Source organism: Balaenoptera physalus (genome assembly GCF_965194825.1).
Source record: "Balaenoptera physalus genome assembly, chromosome: 1".
Taxonomy (NCBI): domain Eukaryota; kingdom Metazoa; phylum Chordata; class Mammalia; order Artiodactyla; family Balaenopteridae; genus Balaenoptera; species Balaenoptera physalus.
This window is the reverse complement of record NC_138882.1, coordinates 47474333-47492967: the sequence shown is the minus strand read 5'-3', so window position 1 is coordinate 47492967 and position 18635 is coordinate 47474333. Positions and strand designations below refer to the sequence as shown.

The following is an 18635-nucleotide window of genomic DNA, read 5'->3' as shown; positions in this document are numbered from 1 at the left end:
CTCGGGAGCAAAAGGGAATAATAGCATTTCAGAGCTGTTAATTTGAATCTCTTTTTACGTAATTAATTTCTCATACCCCCAAAACTCTTCTAAAAAGTCAAGACCTTTTATATTGCTTTACCCATAGCATTCCCTATGAACTAAAAAGTATTAGAGTTTCTTATGCCTACTACAATAAAGAGATTGAATAATTCAGGAGCTTATTTGCTTACTCACTAAAAATGCGAGGAATGAGTCTGAGATGAATTCCAGGTATCCCGATATTAAGTTCTCCAGATTTTTTTCTTGTGCCTTTATTAAAACGTTGAGGAGGAGATGTCTAAAAAAGGGTTGTTTTGATTGTTCCCACAGTCCTAGATTATCAACAATTGATTTGGAAACATTCTAGATAACAGTTGTCCAGAAATTAAACGTCTGTTTTTACCAGAATGTAGTCTGACCATTTTTCCCTCGCAGTTCGAAGGGCTGCCTGTCGTAGTTTCATCACATGGGCAAAACGGGAGCCAGGCCAGTGCTTTGGTCCAATTTCATCAGGATAAGACCTATAGTAATGATAACAAAAATATTAATAATAATAATAGTTAATAATTATTGAGTGCCTATATATTCCAGGCACTATGTACTAATTCATTTAATCTTCCAGTAGTAACCCTAGGAGGTCGATACTATTATGGTTATCATTATCCCATTATTACCGATAAGAAACTGGAGCAAGGAGAGATTAAGTAATTTGCTGCTTCCCACACATGACTCTTTATATGAAATATTTCAGTGGGTTCTCATTAGAACTCACTGAGTCCTTGTGATGTGAGTGCTACCACTATCCCCATTTCACAGCTGAGGAAATCGGTTAGAGTGGTTAAGTCATTTGCTTAATGTTATGCAGTTAATAAGGGGTACAGTCAGAATTTGAATCCAGGCATAACCCCAAAGCTCATGTTCCTAGACACAGTCTTACACATTTAGCCATCAAATAAATTTGGAAATGTTACAGCATCAAAATATGAGTTTCCCAGGAAAAATAAAGGTTTACCTTACGTGGTCAAGTCTCAGTAAATGACTCCACAGAGTCTAACACGTTGATCTGCCCCAGATGGAGTGAGATCATGGAGCAGATGCATAATGCTGGGCTCTCCATCAACATCCACAAAGCAGCCAGGCCAGGACTCGTCCACGGCCATGGAGGCAGGTGGGTTAGCACACCCTCAAGAACCTTTCTGAAAGCTCCCAACTGGTATGGTCATTGATAAAGTCGCAGTGGCCCCAAACTGGCCACCACTTCAAGTTCTTAATGCTGCACTGGCAGTACATTTCCCTCAGTGAATGAGAAACCGCAAAAACAATGAGACCGTAACCATACAAATAAGATTAATAAAATTATTTTTGCACAGGAAGTCTCTGGAATGTCTTCCTCAATTATTGTTTCTACAAAAATCAGTGGAATTTCTGTTTTTCTGAATATGTTGCCCCCAAAAATGCCTTCTCTGGTATTTCTCACACTGACCTTGGCATATAATATATTTAGTCAGAATCTGGCAATGGAGAAAATTACCAGGATGCAAGAGAGGTACATAGAGTCTTTCTGGGCTACTCTAATTAGGCCAAATTCCATTATAAGGAACTCCAAAGGATTGTTCAAAATTTTTTACAGTGTTCAAATTTGGTTGTTAAATTTTGCTCCATATACGGACCATATACTGAGATTTGAGATATATATGTAGATACGTACATACATACACATAATAAAAATCTTATATAAAGAGAGACTAGAAGAACAAAAATTTGTTCTGGAATAGCACTCCTTATTATGATAATACATATTTGGCTCCCAGTAAATGACTTACCCTGGGCAAAATTTCAGCAGCTCAATTCATCCTATTTCTACAATTTCTTAAGCTAGAATTGTAGTAGCCTTGGGAACATTTAGAGTAGTAAGTTTAAATATATTTATTCATGTTCTCATTTACTTATTTGTTCATCCAACAAGTATAAATTTAGTGCCCGCCAAGAACATAGCACTGAGTGAAATATAAAGTATTTGTATATTTTAGCCCCTGCCAAAGAAATAAAAAAATACTTAGAAAAAATGTTAATGTTAATGTTAGTTAAGTTTATTGTTGTGTCAAACAAGAAGATATAGGAAATAAGCAATACAAGTGTTGAGAGAAGGTACATCTTTGGAATGATTAGCAACAGCTTTTGGTAGCAGTTAACCGGTAGCAACATCCAGATGAAGCAGTTTTCTTTTAGGAAATATTGGTGTATATGTATGGATGCTAAATTTATGAACTCTTTTAAAAATATAAATCAGGTATTTGAGCTTCATTCTGTAGGTACTAGACAGTCACTGAAGTCTTTTTAATAGAGAAATGACAGCACATCGCTAATATTTTAGGTAGACTAATTTGACAGTGTGGTATAGAGGATGATTTGAAGATGGAAGCTACTAAGAAATTGCTATGGTAAAGACTGGAAATAACGTAAATGTCCATCAGTAGGAGGTTGATTAAACAATTATGGTACATCCACACAATGATACTCTGCAGTCATAAAAATAACGGAAGACACTCCTTAACTATTGCTTTGGAATGATTACCAAGATATGATGAGTGAAAAAGCAAGGTGTATGTAAGAAGTACACAAACTTTTCACTATGCTCCCTCAAGGATAAAAGGGTTATCCTCAAAGTATGAATAAATAATATCAATATTTTAAAATATATGCTGCTGTGGTAATTTACTTGAGAACTAATGAGAACCTGAACTTGGCTGGTAGCTGCAGGAGTAAAGAGGAAGAGAGACATGAAGATTTGTCAAAGGAAGAAATGGCAGGTCTTTGTAACTTACTAGACACAGAGATGAAAGACAAGGGAAAGTCACATGTGCCCCCAAGATTAGAAGCCTAAAATGGCTGGAAGACTGGTTAAGGGGGCAAGGGTGAATAATGAGTTCACAAAATATTCTCTTGCTACTCACTCAGGTTCATCCATAGGTCTCCATTCCACATAGTGATAGGCTCTCTGGACATTTTTCAACCACTCCCTGAGTATTTCTGTTGTATTATCCACATTGTGATCAGTGGCTGCCCTGCATGAAAGAAAGCACAGCACAGTTCAGTTATTATGTCATCCAAAGAAAGAGGGGGAAAACCAAAAGACCCCAGATTAACTGAAAGGAGAATGGCCAGTTCTAGACATTGTGTGTATGAAAATGACTCCCTCATGGTCCAAACTAGACAATGAATTTCTGAAGTGAGAGATGTTGCTTTAAACCATCTCTGTGTCATTAGATCCTTAAGCAGGACTTGGCCAATAGTAGAATCAATAAGTGGTTGTACTAAAATAGTATATACATAAAATGAATTAAAGTAGAGTTAGGTAACTAATATTCTTGGAAAGTTTCTTGTTTGTTTTAATTTTTAGTTATCCAAGATGTAAACTCTGCCTTTTAACTTACATAACAACCCTTAATTTAAGCAATTATTCAGAGTTGCATTTTCATTTCAAGTCCAACAAAAATTTTAGCCAGTGCTGCTTTAATCGTATGCACTAGAGGGGAAAGTCACAATAACAGTTCCCAGTATAAAATTCAAAATCCAAGGTATCTTCACCTATCTATTTTGGATTAACTCTACCATCACTTATACAAAATAGAGTACGTTCAAAAGTCTTCAAACAATGTACACAAAACTTGTTTCTGTTCTACCTTGAAAGTTTAATAAACTGTTCCACTTCAAAAGGAGCTTAACTCACTTATTAAAACAAAAGTATTTTCAAATTTTATCACAAAGCAAACGCATGCTGAGTATAAGATATACATCTAAAACAAAGTTATTCAGAACACCTAAAAATGAACCGATATTCCATCAATTGGAAAAGAAAGAAGGAAAGCAGGGGTTGTAAACTTGACATCAAATAAGGTAAAATTCAGGCCAAAAAATATTAAACATGACAAAGCAAAATTGTAATTCTACTAATAATGCTAAAGGATATAATTCACATCAAAGATATAATAAATGTGAATATCCATGTACCTTCATATAGCACAGGGGTTGGCAAACTTTTCTTTAAGAATCAGATAGTGGCTATTTTAGGCTTGCAGGCCATACACTCTCTATTGCAACTACTTAACTCTGTCATTGTAGCAGTAAAGCAGTCATACACAATACATGAATGAATGAGCATTGCTGTACTCCAATAAAGCTTTATTTACAAAATTAGGCAACTAGTCTGCAGGCTGGAGTTTGTCAACCCCTGATATAGCAGAAAGTATAGAAACTGCAAGGAAAAAGAAGCACCAATATTAAGAGATGTTAATACGCCATTTTCAGTTGAAGAAAGTTCAAATGGGAAAAAAGTAAATATATAGAGGATCTACAGAACACAATAATAGGGTTATACTTTTTTCTCAAGTGCACATGGAACATTCACAAAAACTGACCAACAATTACATTATGAAGAAAGCCTCTATAAATTGGAATAATATAAACAGCATTCTCTGATCACAGTGTCATAAAACTAGAAATTAGTAATAAAATAAAACCCCCCAAAATTCCATTAAAAACTCTCTATTAAACAACTATTGAGTGAAATAAGAGCTACAAAACAACTTTATAACTTCTAAATATAAATAATGAAAACACTAGATATCAGAACCGGGGGATACAATTAAAGCAGTGGTCAGAGAAAAATTCAGTTTTTTTATCCTTAAATCAATAAAAATAAATGAGTTGAACTCCTACTCAAGAAGCTAGAAAAAGAGCAACAATACAAACAAGCATAAAGAAATAAAGTCAAAGTCATGAGGTTGAAAACAGAAAAAGAGCAGAACTAATAAACAAAAGAAATGTTACTTTTTTTGGGAACAAAATCAACAAAAGACAATCACTAGTTAATCTAACCAAGACAACACAAAAATTAAAAATAAGAAATGACAAAGATGAGGGGAATATGACTGATATGGAAGGAATTTTTTAAAAATATCATAAGTGGTCACTTTGTGCAACTCAATGAAAAATAAGTTTAAAAACTAGATATAATAGAAGATTTCCTAGCAAGATGCATGTTAGCAAAATTGACTCCATTAGAGAGACAAAACTTAAACAGAACAATTTTCTTGGAAGAAATAAAGAGAAAAACGAAAACACTGGCCCAGGTGGTTTCATAGGGGAATTCTACCAGATATCTTAATAGATTAGATATTTCCAATGTTATGTAGCTTGTTCTCCAGAGCATAAGAAAAAAAAAATGGGGAATTCCCTGGCAGTCCAGTGATTAGGGCTCGGCGCTTTCACTGCCAAGGGGCCTGGGTTCAATCCCTGGTTGGGGAACTAAGATCCCATAAGCCGCATGGCCAAAAAAAAAAAAAAAAAAAATCCAAGTCCTTTTAATAATGCAAGTACAATATTGATATCTAAATCTGATAAAGATACACACACACAACTACAGGTCAATACTTTTCAATGAATATGCTGCAAAAATCCTAAAGTATTAGCAAAGAGAATCCAGTATCCTATTAAGAAAATATATATCATAGCCTAAGATTGTTCAATATAAAGGAAATTCATTAATATAACTCACTATATTAATAGACCTGAAGAAAAATCATATGATTATCTCTGTAAATGCTAAACAGGTCTTTAACAAAATTCAACACCTATTCTTGTTTTTTTAAAACCACACTGAATAAAATTAAAATAGGAAGGGAGGGAGGGAGGGCGGGCAAACAGGAAAGAAAGAGTCATGGGAAGATAGAGGTGTCTGAGACTCTTAAAAGGCAGTAAAAAGTTTATACTTTATTGGCAATTCAGCAGTTCCTCCTGGGAAGGAAAGCTATTGGCATTATCAGCAGCAATGGTTCCCTGAGAGCATGGCCTTGATAAGAGCAAATGAAGAGATGTGAACAGTGGTCACATCCTCCATTTATGTCAATTTCAGTAACTAGGATTTTGTTATACCCAATCTATAATGGTTTTTGTTTTTCCTACTTGAGCTTTTGGTGGTCACTGCTGCTCCAAAAGTAACAAATGAAATCTTTAAGAGAGAGAATATTTAGGAATGTTCAAGAGAAAAAACATTGTTAAGCAAAGCATGGTGAAACTCCATGTTACATAGGGAATAAATTTCTATAAAACACGAAGTAACGTGAAGGTATGCACTTAAGTCACAAGGTATAGAAAAATGAAGGATAGAGGTCTATGACTAATATCTGAAAATCTTATTTCATAAGATGGATATTTGAACGAAAACTATCCTTCTTTAAAACATTATTCAAAAAATAGAGGATCAAGAGGTGATGCCGATGGCTACTTGATCTACTTTCAAGTCTTTTCTGGAAATCAGATTAGAATCAGCTCCTTTCTTCAAAACAAGGTCTAGGAGGGAGAGAGACCCACAGGCCCACCCGGACATTCCATCATCTGGAGGGAAGAGAGGTGATGTGTGTAGCTGACGGTATTGGGGGATACCAGGTAAGTATGTTGGGACAGAGATGGGGGAGTACAAGGAGGTGGGAAAGTGGGTCAGGAAGCAATGTGGGAGAGAGACACGGGCTCCATCCAGTTTGCAACTGTGCCGAGAAGTGTAGCATGTCAGCAAAAATCACATCCACTCTCACACACTGCCACAAGCCACCAATGTCCAGTGTGACGTCCAGCATCATAGCCAGGAAGGGCACTAGAATTGTCAAACCACTCATCTCACAGTATGAAGCATGTGTAGAGCAATTCCTGAAACTGGGAATCCACTCCAATGCACATTATTCTTCACGCAAAGTACTATGAGTAAGAGTATGTTAAAACAAAAAAATCTTGAGGATAGTGTTAGCCAAAAGTTTTAGGAATTCTAAATTATTCCCAAATTACTTATAAATAGTGTAGGAGAATTTAGATAGCATCTACTTCTTTCCTTGACTGTTGTTTCTTCATTACACAGGATTTATATTCTCTTTGTCCTCCATACACGATGATGCACTTCCTCCTAATCATTTTAACAAAGTTAAATTTAACAAAGGACTCATTGTATGAAATTTACTTTCCTGGAGTACAGACTAAACAACTCCAAACTCTGCCTAAGTATCCACTACTGACAAACATCCAGAGAAATTAGCTGCAAAGATAGATGTCTCTAATTAAAAGTAGAGGCAGAGATTTTAAATACTGTCCTGATGGAGTTAAAAAATTCCCTGTACAGTTACTTCCCCAAATTGTTAAGATTCTCTTTGTTCTCAGGCTTCTGAGGAAATGAGCAAATCCTCCAGCTGTGGTCACAGGTTCATCCACTCTGGTCTTTGATGCGCAGGGCCAGTCTCCTGCACTGTCCCAGAGAACACCAGCCCACTGAGGAAGGCTTACGTTCCCCCCTCAAGACCAACTGCCCTGCCTCTCCACTCCCCTGGCGAAGGCAAATAAACAGAAATCCAGGCAGATACTTCTAACTGCTGCCTTTTAATCTCTCTGATGAAAGTGTGTTTCCGTTTGAATACATAATCATGAAAACATGCAGGCGCTGGTCTCTTCAGAGGGTTGGCGAGAGAGAGATAGTAAAGGCCCAGATGCAAGCTCCCTGGAGGAAACATGAGGCTTTAGTTAAAGGTTCTATTTTCAGAGTCCTGTAGAAAATGTAACAGTGCAGTGCCTGACCTGCTGTGAGGCTCCACAAGCAACAAAGACATTATATTATACATACAGAATCCTAAAGATGCCACCAGAAAACTACTAGAGCAAATCAGTGAATTTGGTAAAGTAGCAGGATACAAAATTAATGCACAGAAATCTCTTGCATTCTTATACATTAATGATGAAAAATCTGAAAGAGAAATTAAGGAAACACCCCCATTTTCCATTGCAACAAAAAGAATAAAATACCTAGGAATAAACCTACCTAAGGAGACAAAAGACCTGTATGCACAAAACTATATGACAAAAAGATGGAGAGATATACCATGTTCTTGGATTGGAAGAATCAACACTGTGAAAATGACTATACTACCCAAAGCAATCTACAGATTCAATGCAATCCCTATCAAACTACCATTGGCATTTTTCACAGAACTTGAACAAAAAATTTCACAATTTGTATGGAAACACAAAAGATCCCGAATAGCCAAAGCAATCTTGAGAAAGAAAAACGGAGCTGGAGGAATCAGGTTCCCTGACTTCAGACTATACTACAAAGCTACAGTAATCAAGACAGTATGGTACTGGCACAAAAACAGAAATATAGCTCAATAGAATAGGATAGAAAGCCCAGAGATAAACCCACAAACATATGGTCACCTCATCTTTGATAAAGGAGGCAAGAATATACAATGGAGAAAAGACAGCCTCTTCAATAAGTGGTGCTGGGAAAACTGGACAGCTACATGTAAAATAATTAAATTAGAACACTCCCTAACACCATACACAAAAATAAACTCAAAATGGAATAAAGACTTAAATGTAAGGCCAGACACTATAAAACTCTTAGAGGAAAACATAGGCAGAACACTCTATGACATAAATCACAGCAATATCCTTTTTGACCCACCTCCTAGAGAAATGGAAATAAAAACAAAAATAAATAAATGGGACCTAATGAAACTTAAAAGCTTTTGCACAGCAAAGGAACCCATAAACAAGATGAAAAGACAACCCTCAGAATGGGAGAATATATTTGCAAACGAAGCAACTGACAAAGGATTAATCTCCAAAATATACAAGCAGCTCATGCAGCTCAATATCAAAAAAACAAACAACCCAATCCAAAAATGGGCAGAAGACCTAAACAGACATTTCTCCAAAGAAGATATACAGATTGCCAGCAAACACATGAAAGAATACTCAACATCATTAATCATTAGAGAAATGCAAATCAAAACTACAATGAGGTATCACCTCACACCGATCAGAATGGCCATCATCAAAAAATCTACAAACAATAAATGCTGGAGAGGGTGTGGAGAAAAGGGAACCCTCTTGCACTGCTGGTTGGAATGTAAATTAATACCGCCACTAATGGAGAGCAGTATGGAGGTTCCTTAAAAAACTAAAAATAGAACTACCATACGACCCAGCGATCCCACTACTGGGCATATACCCTGAGAAAACCATAATTCAAAAAGAGTCATGTACCACAATGTTCACTGCAGCACTATTTACAATAGCCAGGACATGGAAGCAACCTAAGTGCCCATTGACAGATGAATGGATAAAGAAGATGTGGCACATATATACAATGGAATATTACTCAGCCATAAAAAGAAACGAAATTGAGTTATTTGTAGTGAGGTGGATGGACCTAGAGTCTGTCCTACAGAGTGAAGTAAGTCAGAAAGAGAAAAACAAATACCGTATGCTAACACATATATATGGAATCAAAAAAAAAAAAAAGGTTATGAAGAACCTAGAGGCAGGACAGGAATAAAGATGCAGACCTACTAGAGAATGGACTTGAGGACACGGGGAGGGGGAAGGGTAAGCTGGGACAAAGTGAGAGAGTGGCATTGACGTATATACACCACCAAATGTAAAATCGATAGCTAGTGGGAAGCAACCGCATAGCACAGGGAGATCAGCTCGGTGCTTTGTGACCACCTAGAGGGGTGGGATAGGGAGGGTGGGAGGGAGGGAGACGCAAGAGGGAAGAGATATGGGGATACATGTATATGTATAGCTGATTCACTTTGTTATAAAAGCAGAAACTAACACACCATTGTAAAGCAATTATACTCCAATAAAGATGTTTAAAATAAAATAAAATAAAAACTCTGTGGCTAAGATGGATTTTTCCATCAAGCTAGGACGCTGAGGACACAGAATGTGTGAACCCCTTCAGGAGAAGCCGAGGGCTCTCTCCCAAACTGACAGCTCCTCCCACTCCCGTGGAAAATGAGTCTGCCATCCTTCTCCCCATCAGATCAGGAAAGGCACCCAGAGAGGTAACGGACATTGCTAAAGGATTCCATGAAGGAAACAAATGATGTGAAGATACATCTGGAGAGGTGACTTACAAGTGATTTACAGTGATTAGTGATTTCACTAATCAAACTGGAAAACCACTGTTTGTGAAAGCACAAGCAGGCACTGGTCAGAAGACTAGGCTCCTGGGAGGCTAAGCCTGTTCAATCTTTGCTTCAATTGTCCCAACCAGAGTAGAATCACATTAAATCACATTAAATCTCTGTCTCTGGCTGACATAGTAAGGAGAGCTCAGCTCCTGAGCTGTGCCAATCCTCACATAATTCATTTTCTTTGAAGGCCCCATTGGGACAGTGACTTTCCTTTATCTCTAAGGAGCACCAAGGACCTGCCAGCCACTAAGAGGTCTCCCTCCTCCACCTTCAGGAGAGCTGTGGCCCTGATACGGCTGTGATGCTCATGGTTGGTCCCCTCTTTGTCCAATAGTCTTTTCTGGCTTTCTTTGGAGCTAGTACCTGAAATGCAAGAGCTGGCAGATACAGGTGCAACATCCACATGGCCTTAGGGGGAAGGCTAGGCCACTTCTCACCATAAAGCTGCACATCTGCTTTCTCTCTGATTTTGATTCTAGTTCCTCTTGCCTCTTCCTCTTCCCTAGCTGTGCAAGGCAGCAAAGGCCCATGAGTCTCTGATTCAAAGTCACATTAGGACAGGGGTAAACACATACTGCAAATACAATCAATAGCATGTACAGGGATCTCCTTGGCTGATGAAGTTCCCAGGCCAGCAGGTGCATTGTCACTGTTACAGGGGAAAGCAAGAGACCCTGGAGCAGACCAGTAGATAAACATGTCTGCAGGATGACAGAGCTTTCCTACTTGGCTGTGGCCAAAAATAAAATCGAGGTTTCTTTGGCAACATCTAAACACACTGACATTTCTCCTTGTTTTAGAAGGTCAGTTTTCATTCCTCAGTCTTGGCTCCTAAACTAATAGCCAATTTGAAATAATTACAACTGACTCATTTTTTTTTACAAGAACTACTGAGGATGTGAGGGCTAAACTCACACTGGTAAGGGTGGGGCCACTGGAGCCATATTAAAGATGCAGGCTGGTGCCTTGGGAGTCAAGATGACGGACTAGGAGGACGCGGAATTCACGTCTTCTCACAACTAGGGCACCTACCAGACACCGGTGGGGAACCACGGACACCTAAGGGGATGGGAGGAACCCCCAGCGACCGGATAGGACGTGGGGTGTGGGGGGAGTGAAGGGGGAGGAGAAGGGGAGACGGGATGGGACTGGCGCCCCTGAGGGGCGGCTGGGGGAGGGGAAGGGATCCCATGCCCGAAGGGGGAAATTGGGGAACCACTGGGAGGGCAGAGGATCAAAAGGGAGCATGGCCAGGTTTCCCCTGCCCACTTGGGCCCCCAGGAACCTGCTGAGGTCCCGGGCCTGATCCTCTGCCCACCTAGGCCCCCTCCAGCTGCCCGGTCCTGAGGGAGTGGGAGGGAGGGAAGGGGGAGCAAAAGTAAAGCCCGGACCTCAGGACCCGCACCCCTGAGGGGTGGCTGTGTGAGGGGAGGAGTTCCTACACCCAGCGGGACCCACCCACGGTTAGGGGTCCAGCGGTGACGGGGGAGGCCCTGGGGGAGACAGTGGGGGAGGGGCACAGAGGAATGGAAGGGAACGCAGCCAGTGCTTTCCCTGCTCACTTAGGCACCGGGGAGCCTGTTGGGCTCCCGGGCCTAATCCTCTGCCCTTGGAGCCTCCCTCCTGCCATGCAGAGCCCAATCCCCGCCACTACACCACCACCCAGGGCCCTACCTCTACAATCGGAGACCCCCCTCTGAGACCCCCTGCTATGCGCTAGGCCTAAACCCCACCCACACACCCTCACTCAGGACCCTAACTCCCAGCTCCAGAACTCCACACTCCAGAGGCCCTCCTTTCCACCTGCTGCCTCTCCCCTTCTGCCCACGTGCTAAGCAGAGGCCCCACCTAGACCACGCAGCACGCTAAAACGTCACCCCCACCCACCTAGGTCCCGCCACACCCTAAGCCCTGCCCATGCCTAGTTTCCACCCCCACCTAAATTCCACCCCCATAGCCAAGTCTTTTTTTTTTTTTTCTTTTTTCCTTTTTCCTCTTTTAGATTGGGGTTCTGTTTTACCTTGTTGACTCACTGTTGTTCTTTTATAATTTTTATTTTTCCTAATAAATCTTTTATTTTTCTAAATTTATTTTATTCTTTATACTTTGTTATTGTTCTCTCCTTTTGGCTTGTTTCCCCACCCCCCAACTTTTTATTTTCTTTTTTCTGTTGTGGTTTTATTTTACCTTGTTGCAGTTGTTTCAATTATGGTTTTATTTTTCCTAATATAATTTTTTTCTTTCTAATTCTATTTTGTTTTTTATTCTTTGATATTGTACTGCTCCTTTTTTCTTTCTTCCTTTTTTTTTTTCTTTTCCTTTTTTTTTTACTGCACCATGAAGCTTGCAGGATCTTGCTTCCCAGGCTGGAGGTCGGGCCCGAGCTCCTGTGGTGGAGCTCCAAGTCCAAACCGCTGGACTAACAGAGAACCTCAGACCCCAGGGAATATCAATTGGAGTGAGGCCTCCCAGAAGTCCTCATCTCAGCACCAAGACCCAGCTATATCCAACTGCCTGAAAACTCCAGTACTGGACATCTCAGGCCAAACAACCAGTAAGACAGGAATACAGCACCACCCATCAAAAAAAAAAAAAAAATGAAATGACAGAAAAGTATGTTACAGATGAAGGAGCAAGGTAAAAACCTACAAGACCAAATAAATGAACAAGAAATAGGCAACCTATCTGAAAAAAAATTCAGAGTGATGATAGTAAAGATGATTCAAAATCTCAGATACAGAATGGAGAAAATACAAGAAACATTTACCAAAGATATAGAAGAACTAAAGAGCAAACAAATGGTGATGAACAACACAATTCCTGAAATTAAAAACACTCCAGAAGCAATCAGTAACAGAATAACTGAGGCAGAAGAACGGATAAGTGAGCTAGAAGATAAAATGGTGGAAATAACTGCCAGGAAGCAGAATAAAGAAAAAAGAATGAAAAGAATTGAGGACAGTCTCAGAGACCTCTGGGACAACATTACACACACCAACATTTGAATTATAGGGGTCCCAGAAGAAGAAGAGAAAAAGAAAGGGTCTGAGAAAATATTTGAAGAAATTATAGTTGAAAACTTCCCTAACATGGGAAATGAAATAGTCAATCAAGTCCAGGAAGCACAGAGAGTACCATACAGGAAAAACCCAAAGAGAAACATGCTGAGACACATATTAATCAAACTATCAAAAATTAAATATATAGAAAACATATTAAAAGCAGCAAGGGAAAAACAACAAATAACATACAAGGGAATCTCCATAAGGTTAACAGCTGATTTTTCAGCAGAAACTCTGTAAGCCTGAAGAGAGGGCAAGACATATTTAAAGTGATGAAAGGGAAAATCCTACAACCAAGATTACTCTACCCAGCAAGGATCTCATTCAGATTTGATGGAGAAATTAAAACCTTTACAGATAAGCAAAAGTTAAATGAATTCAGCACCACCAAACCAGCTTACAACAAATGCTAAAGGAACTTTTCTAGGCAGGAAACACAAGAGAAGGAAATGACCTATAATAACAAACCCAAAACGATTAAGAAAATGGTAAAAGCAACATACATATCGATAACTACCTTAAATGCAAATGGATTAAATGCTCCAACCAAAAGACATAGACTGGCTGAATGGATACAAAAACAAGACCCATATATATGCTGTCTACAAGAGACCCACTTCAGACTTAAGGACACATACAGACTGAAAGTGAGGGGATGGAAAAAGATACTCCATGCAAATGGAAATCAAAAGAAGGCTGGAGTAGCAATTCTCATATCAGACAAAATAGACTTTAAAATAAAGACTATTACAAGAGACAAAGAAGGATGCTACATAATGATGAAGGGATCAATCCAAGAAGATATAACAATTGTAAATATTTATGCACCCAACATAGGCACACCTCAATAAATAAGGCAAATGCTAACAGCCATAAAAGGGGAAATTGACAGTAACACAATCATAGTAGGGGACGTTAACACTCCACTTTCACCAATGGACAGATCATCCAAAATGAAAATAAATAAGGAAACACAAGCTTTAAATGATACATTAAACAAGATGGACTTAACTGATATTTATAGGACATTCCATCCAAAAACAACAGAATACACTTTCTTCTCAAGTGCTCATGGAACATTCTCCAGGACAGACCATATCTTGGGTCACAAATCAAGCCTTAGTAAATTTAAGAAAAATGAAATCATATAAAGTATATTTTCTGACCACAATGCTATGAGATTAGATATCAATTACAGGAAAAAAATCTGTAAAAAATACGAACACATGGAGGCTAAACAATATGCTACTAACCAACCAAGAGATCACTGAAAAAATAAAAAAATACCTAGAAACAAATGACAATGAAAACACGATGACCCAAAACCTATGGGATGCATCTAAAGCAGTTCTAAGAGGAAACTTTATAGCAATACAATCCTACCTCAAGAAACAAGAAACATCTCAAATAAACAACCTAACCTTACACCTAAAGCAATTAGAGAAAGAAGAAGAACAAAAAAAGAAAAACCCCAAAGTTAGCACAAGGAAAGAAACATAAAGATCAGATCAGAAATAAATGAAAAAGAAATAAAAGAAATGATAGCAAAGATCAATAAAACTAAAAGCTGGTTCTTTGAGAAGATAAACAAAATTGATAAACCATTAGCCAGACTCATCAAGAAAAAAAGGGAGAAGACTCAAATCAATAGAATTAGAAATGAAAAAGGAGAAGTAACAACTGACACTGAAGAAATACAAAGGATCATGAGGGATTACTACAAGCAACTCTATGCCAATAAAATGGACAACCTGGAAGAAATAGACAAATTCTTAGAAAAGCACAACCTTCCTAGACTGAACCAGGAAGAAATAGAAAATATAAACAAACCAATCACAAGCACTGAAATTGAGACTGTGATTAAAAAATCTTCCAACAAACAAAAGCCCAGGACCAGATGGTTTCACAGGCAAATTCTATCAAACATTTAGAGAAGAGCTAACACCTATCCTTCTCAAACTTTTCCAAAATATAGCAGAGGGAGGAACACTCTGAAACTAATTCTATGAGGCCACCATCACCCTGATACCAAAACCAGACAAAGATGTCACAAAAAAAGAAAACTACAGGCCAATATCTCTGATGAACATAGATGCAAAAATCCTCAACACAATACTAGCAAACAGAATCTAATAGCACATTAAAAGGATCATACAGCATGATCAAGTGAGGTTTATCCAAGGAATGCAAGGATTCTTCAATATATGCAAATCAATCAATGTGATAAACCATATTAACAAACTGAAGGATAAAAACCATATGATCATCTCAGTAGATTCAGAAAAAGCTTTTCACAAAATTCAACACTCATTCAACACTCATGCCTCTCCAGAAAGTAGGCATAGAGGGAACCTACCTCAACATAATAAAGGCCATATATGACAAACCCACAGCCAACATCATTCTCAATGGTGAAAAACTGAACCCATTTTCTCTAAGATCAGGAGCAAGACAAGGTTGCCCACTCTCACCACTATTATTCAACATAGTTTTGGAAGTTTAACCACAGTAATCAGAGAAGAAAAAGAAATAAAAGGAATAAAAACCAGAAAGGAAGAAGTAAAACTCTTACTGTTTACAGATGACATGATACTATACATACAGAATCCTAAAGATGCTACTAGAAAACTACTAGAGCTAATCAATGAATTTGGTAGAGTAGCAGGAAACAAAATTAATGCACAGAAATCTCTTGCACTCCTATACACTAATGATGAAAAATCTGAAAGAGAAATTAAGGAAACACTCCCATTTACCACTGCAACAAAGAGAATAAAACACCTAGGAGTAAACCGACCTAAGAAGACAAAAGACCTGTATGCAGAAAACTACAAGACACTGAAGAAAAAAATTAAAGACGATACAAACAGATGGAGGGATATACTATGTTCTTGGATTGGAAGAATCAACATTGTGAAAATGACTATATTACCCAAAGCAATCTACAGATTCAATGCAATCCCTATCAAACTACCATTGGCATTTTTCACAGACTAGAACAAAAAATGTCACAATTTGTATGGAAACACAAAAGACCAAGAATAGCCAAAGCAATCTTGAGAAAGAAAAACGGAGCTGGAGGAATCAGGCTCCCAGACTTCAGGCTATACTACAAAGCTACTGTAATCAAGACAGTATGGTACTGGCACAAACACAGAAATATAGATCAATGGAACAGGATAGAAAGCCCAGAGATAAACCCACGCACATGTGGTCACCTTATTTTTGATAAAGGAGGCAAGAATATACAATGGAGAAATGACAGCCTCTTCAATAAGCAGTGCTGGGGAAACTGGGTAGCTACAGGTAAAAGAATGAAATTAGAACTCTCCCTAACACCATACACAAAAATAAACTCAAAATGGATTATAGACCTAAATGTAAGGCCAGATAACTCTAAAACTCTTAGAGGAAAACATAGGCAGAACACTCTATGACACAAATCACAGCAAGATCCTTTTTGACCCACCTCCTAGAGAAATGGAAATAAAAATAAATAAATGGGACCTAATGAAACTTAAAAGCTTTTGCACAGCAAAGGAAACCATAAACAAGATGAAAAGACAACCCTCAGAAAGGGAGAAAATATTTGCAAACGAAGCAACAGACAAAGGATTAATCTCCAAAATATACAAGCAGCTCATGCAGCTCAATATCAAAAAAACAAACAACCCAATCCAAAAATGGGCAGAAGACCTAAACAGACATTTCTCCAAAGAAGATATACAGATTGCCAACAAACACATGAAAGGATGCTGAACATCACTAATCATTAGAGAAATGCAAATCAAAACCACAATGAGGTATCACTTCACACCGGTCAGAATGGCCATCATCAAAAAATCTACAAACAATAAATGCTGGAGAGGGTGTGGAGAAAAGGGAACCCTCTTGCACTGTTGGTGAGAATGTAAATTGATACAACCACTATGGAGAACAGTATGGAGGTTCCTTAATAAACTAAAAATAGAACTACCACATGACCCAGCAATCCCACTACTGGGCATATACCCTGAGAAAACCATAATTCAAAAAGAGACATGTACCACAGTGTTCACTGCAGCTCTATTTACAATAGCCAGGACATGGAAGCAACCTAAGTGCCCATCGACAGATGAATGGATAAAGAAGATGTGGCACATACATACAATGGAATATTACTCAGCTATAAAAAGAAATGAAACTGAGTTATTTGTAGTGAGGTGGATGGACCTAGAGTCTGTCCTACAGAGTGAAGTAAGTCAGAAAGAGTAAAACAAATACTGTATGCTAACACATATATATGGGATCTAAAAAAAAAAAAAAAATGGTTCTGATGAACCTAGAGTCAGGACAGGAATAAAGACACAGACGTAGAGAATGGACTTGAGGATGCAGGGAAGGGGAAGCTGGGACGAAGTGAGAGAGTAGCATTGACATATATATATACTACCAAATGTAAAATAGACGGCTAGTGGGAAGCAGCTGCATAGCACAGGGAGATCAGCTTGGTGATTTGCGACCACCCAGAGGGGTGGGATAAGGAGGGTGGGAGGGAGACGCAAGAGGGAGGGGGTATGGGGATATACGTATGCATATAACTGATTCACTTTGTTATACAGCAGAAACTAACTCAACACTGTAAAGCAATTATACTCCTATAAAGATGTTAAAAAAAAAAAAAAAGATGCAGGCCAGATGTCTCAGCAGGTGGAACACAGATACTGATGACATGGTACTTCTGATCACCTCCATCTGTACTGACCCTCAGGGAATGTTCTTAGCTTCCCTGCCCCCCCAGAAAGTCTAGACTTCTGATGCTACAGAACAACAGGACTGCAGTCAGTGGGGCAGGAGGAAAGCAATATTGTGCAGCAATTGATCTTTGCTGCCTTAGAACCTGCAAAATATGCCTCCAAGAGGCTCAAGGGAACTGTGATGGAATGAACAACAAAGTTAGTCACCACCTGGAAGATTCACACCATGACTAATGATCTGGCAAAAAATGAATTTTCCAACTTCAGACTTCTAAACCTGAACTACCTTCTTAACTGCCTCATGTTTTCATCCAGCAAGGAAGACTCACTGGTGTAGAAAATAAAGAGTTCCACCTCAAATAAAATTTCACTTTTGGAAGCAACTAGTGAAATTCATTTTCAAGGAAGGGAATGTCATCAAGTCCTACCACCTCTGTCTCTGCTCTCAGGGAAAGCTTCGCCAGCAGCTGCTCTGCCAAGGTGGGAAGAGTTATGCTTGGCCACTTGGCAAAACATGATGATGGACTCTTGCCTCTTGGTTACTGTGCAGAGTTGTTTAAAGAACTAGAATCCATCTGTTGGGTGGAAACTAGCTATGGATATGGTTCAGGATACAAATATGAACTGGGGGCTGGGGATTTCTCTCAACAAAAGCCTTCTCCTAGGTCCTACCAAGTCAATTAGAAGCAATTCTTCCTAATGAACTAAGAAATCAGGAAAACTCACTTCTCATGAAACCCTCCTCACCAACAAATAAATATTTATACTCTCAGTATCCTTCCTCAGTATGT

The 18635-nt window shown here is 38.7% G+C and overlaps 1 protein-coding gene across 3 annotated transcripts in view; it reads right to left on the bottom strand.

Annotated features, from left to right (window-relative positions):
- Nucleotides 1-18635, bottom strand: part of COLGALT2 (collagen beta(1-O)galactosyltransferase 2) — a 141143-nt gene that overhangs the window by 57860 nt on the left and 64648 nt on the right. For all 3 annotated transcript variants that reach the window (XM_082473169.1, XM_082473168.1, XM_082473170.1), the window contains exons 2-3: nucleotides 2976-3086; nucleotides 425-542 (exon numbers count right to left, since the gene is read on the bottom strand). In XM_082473169.1, coding sequence (XP_082329295.1) covers nucleotides 425-542; nucleotides 2976-3086 — 229 coding nt within the window. The remainder of the gene's footprint in view (nucleotides 1-424; nucleotides 543-2975; nucleotides 3087-18635) is intronic.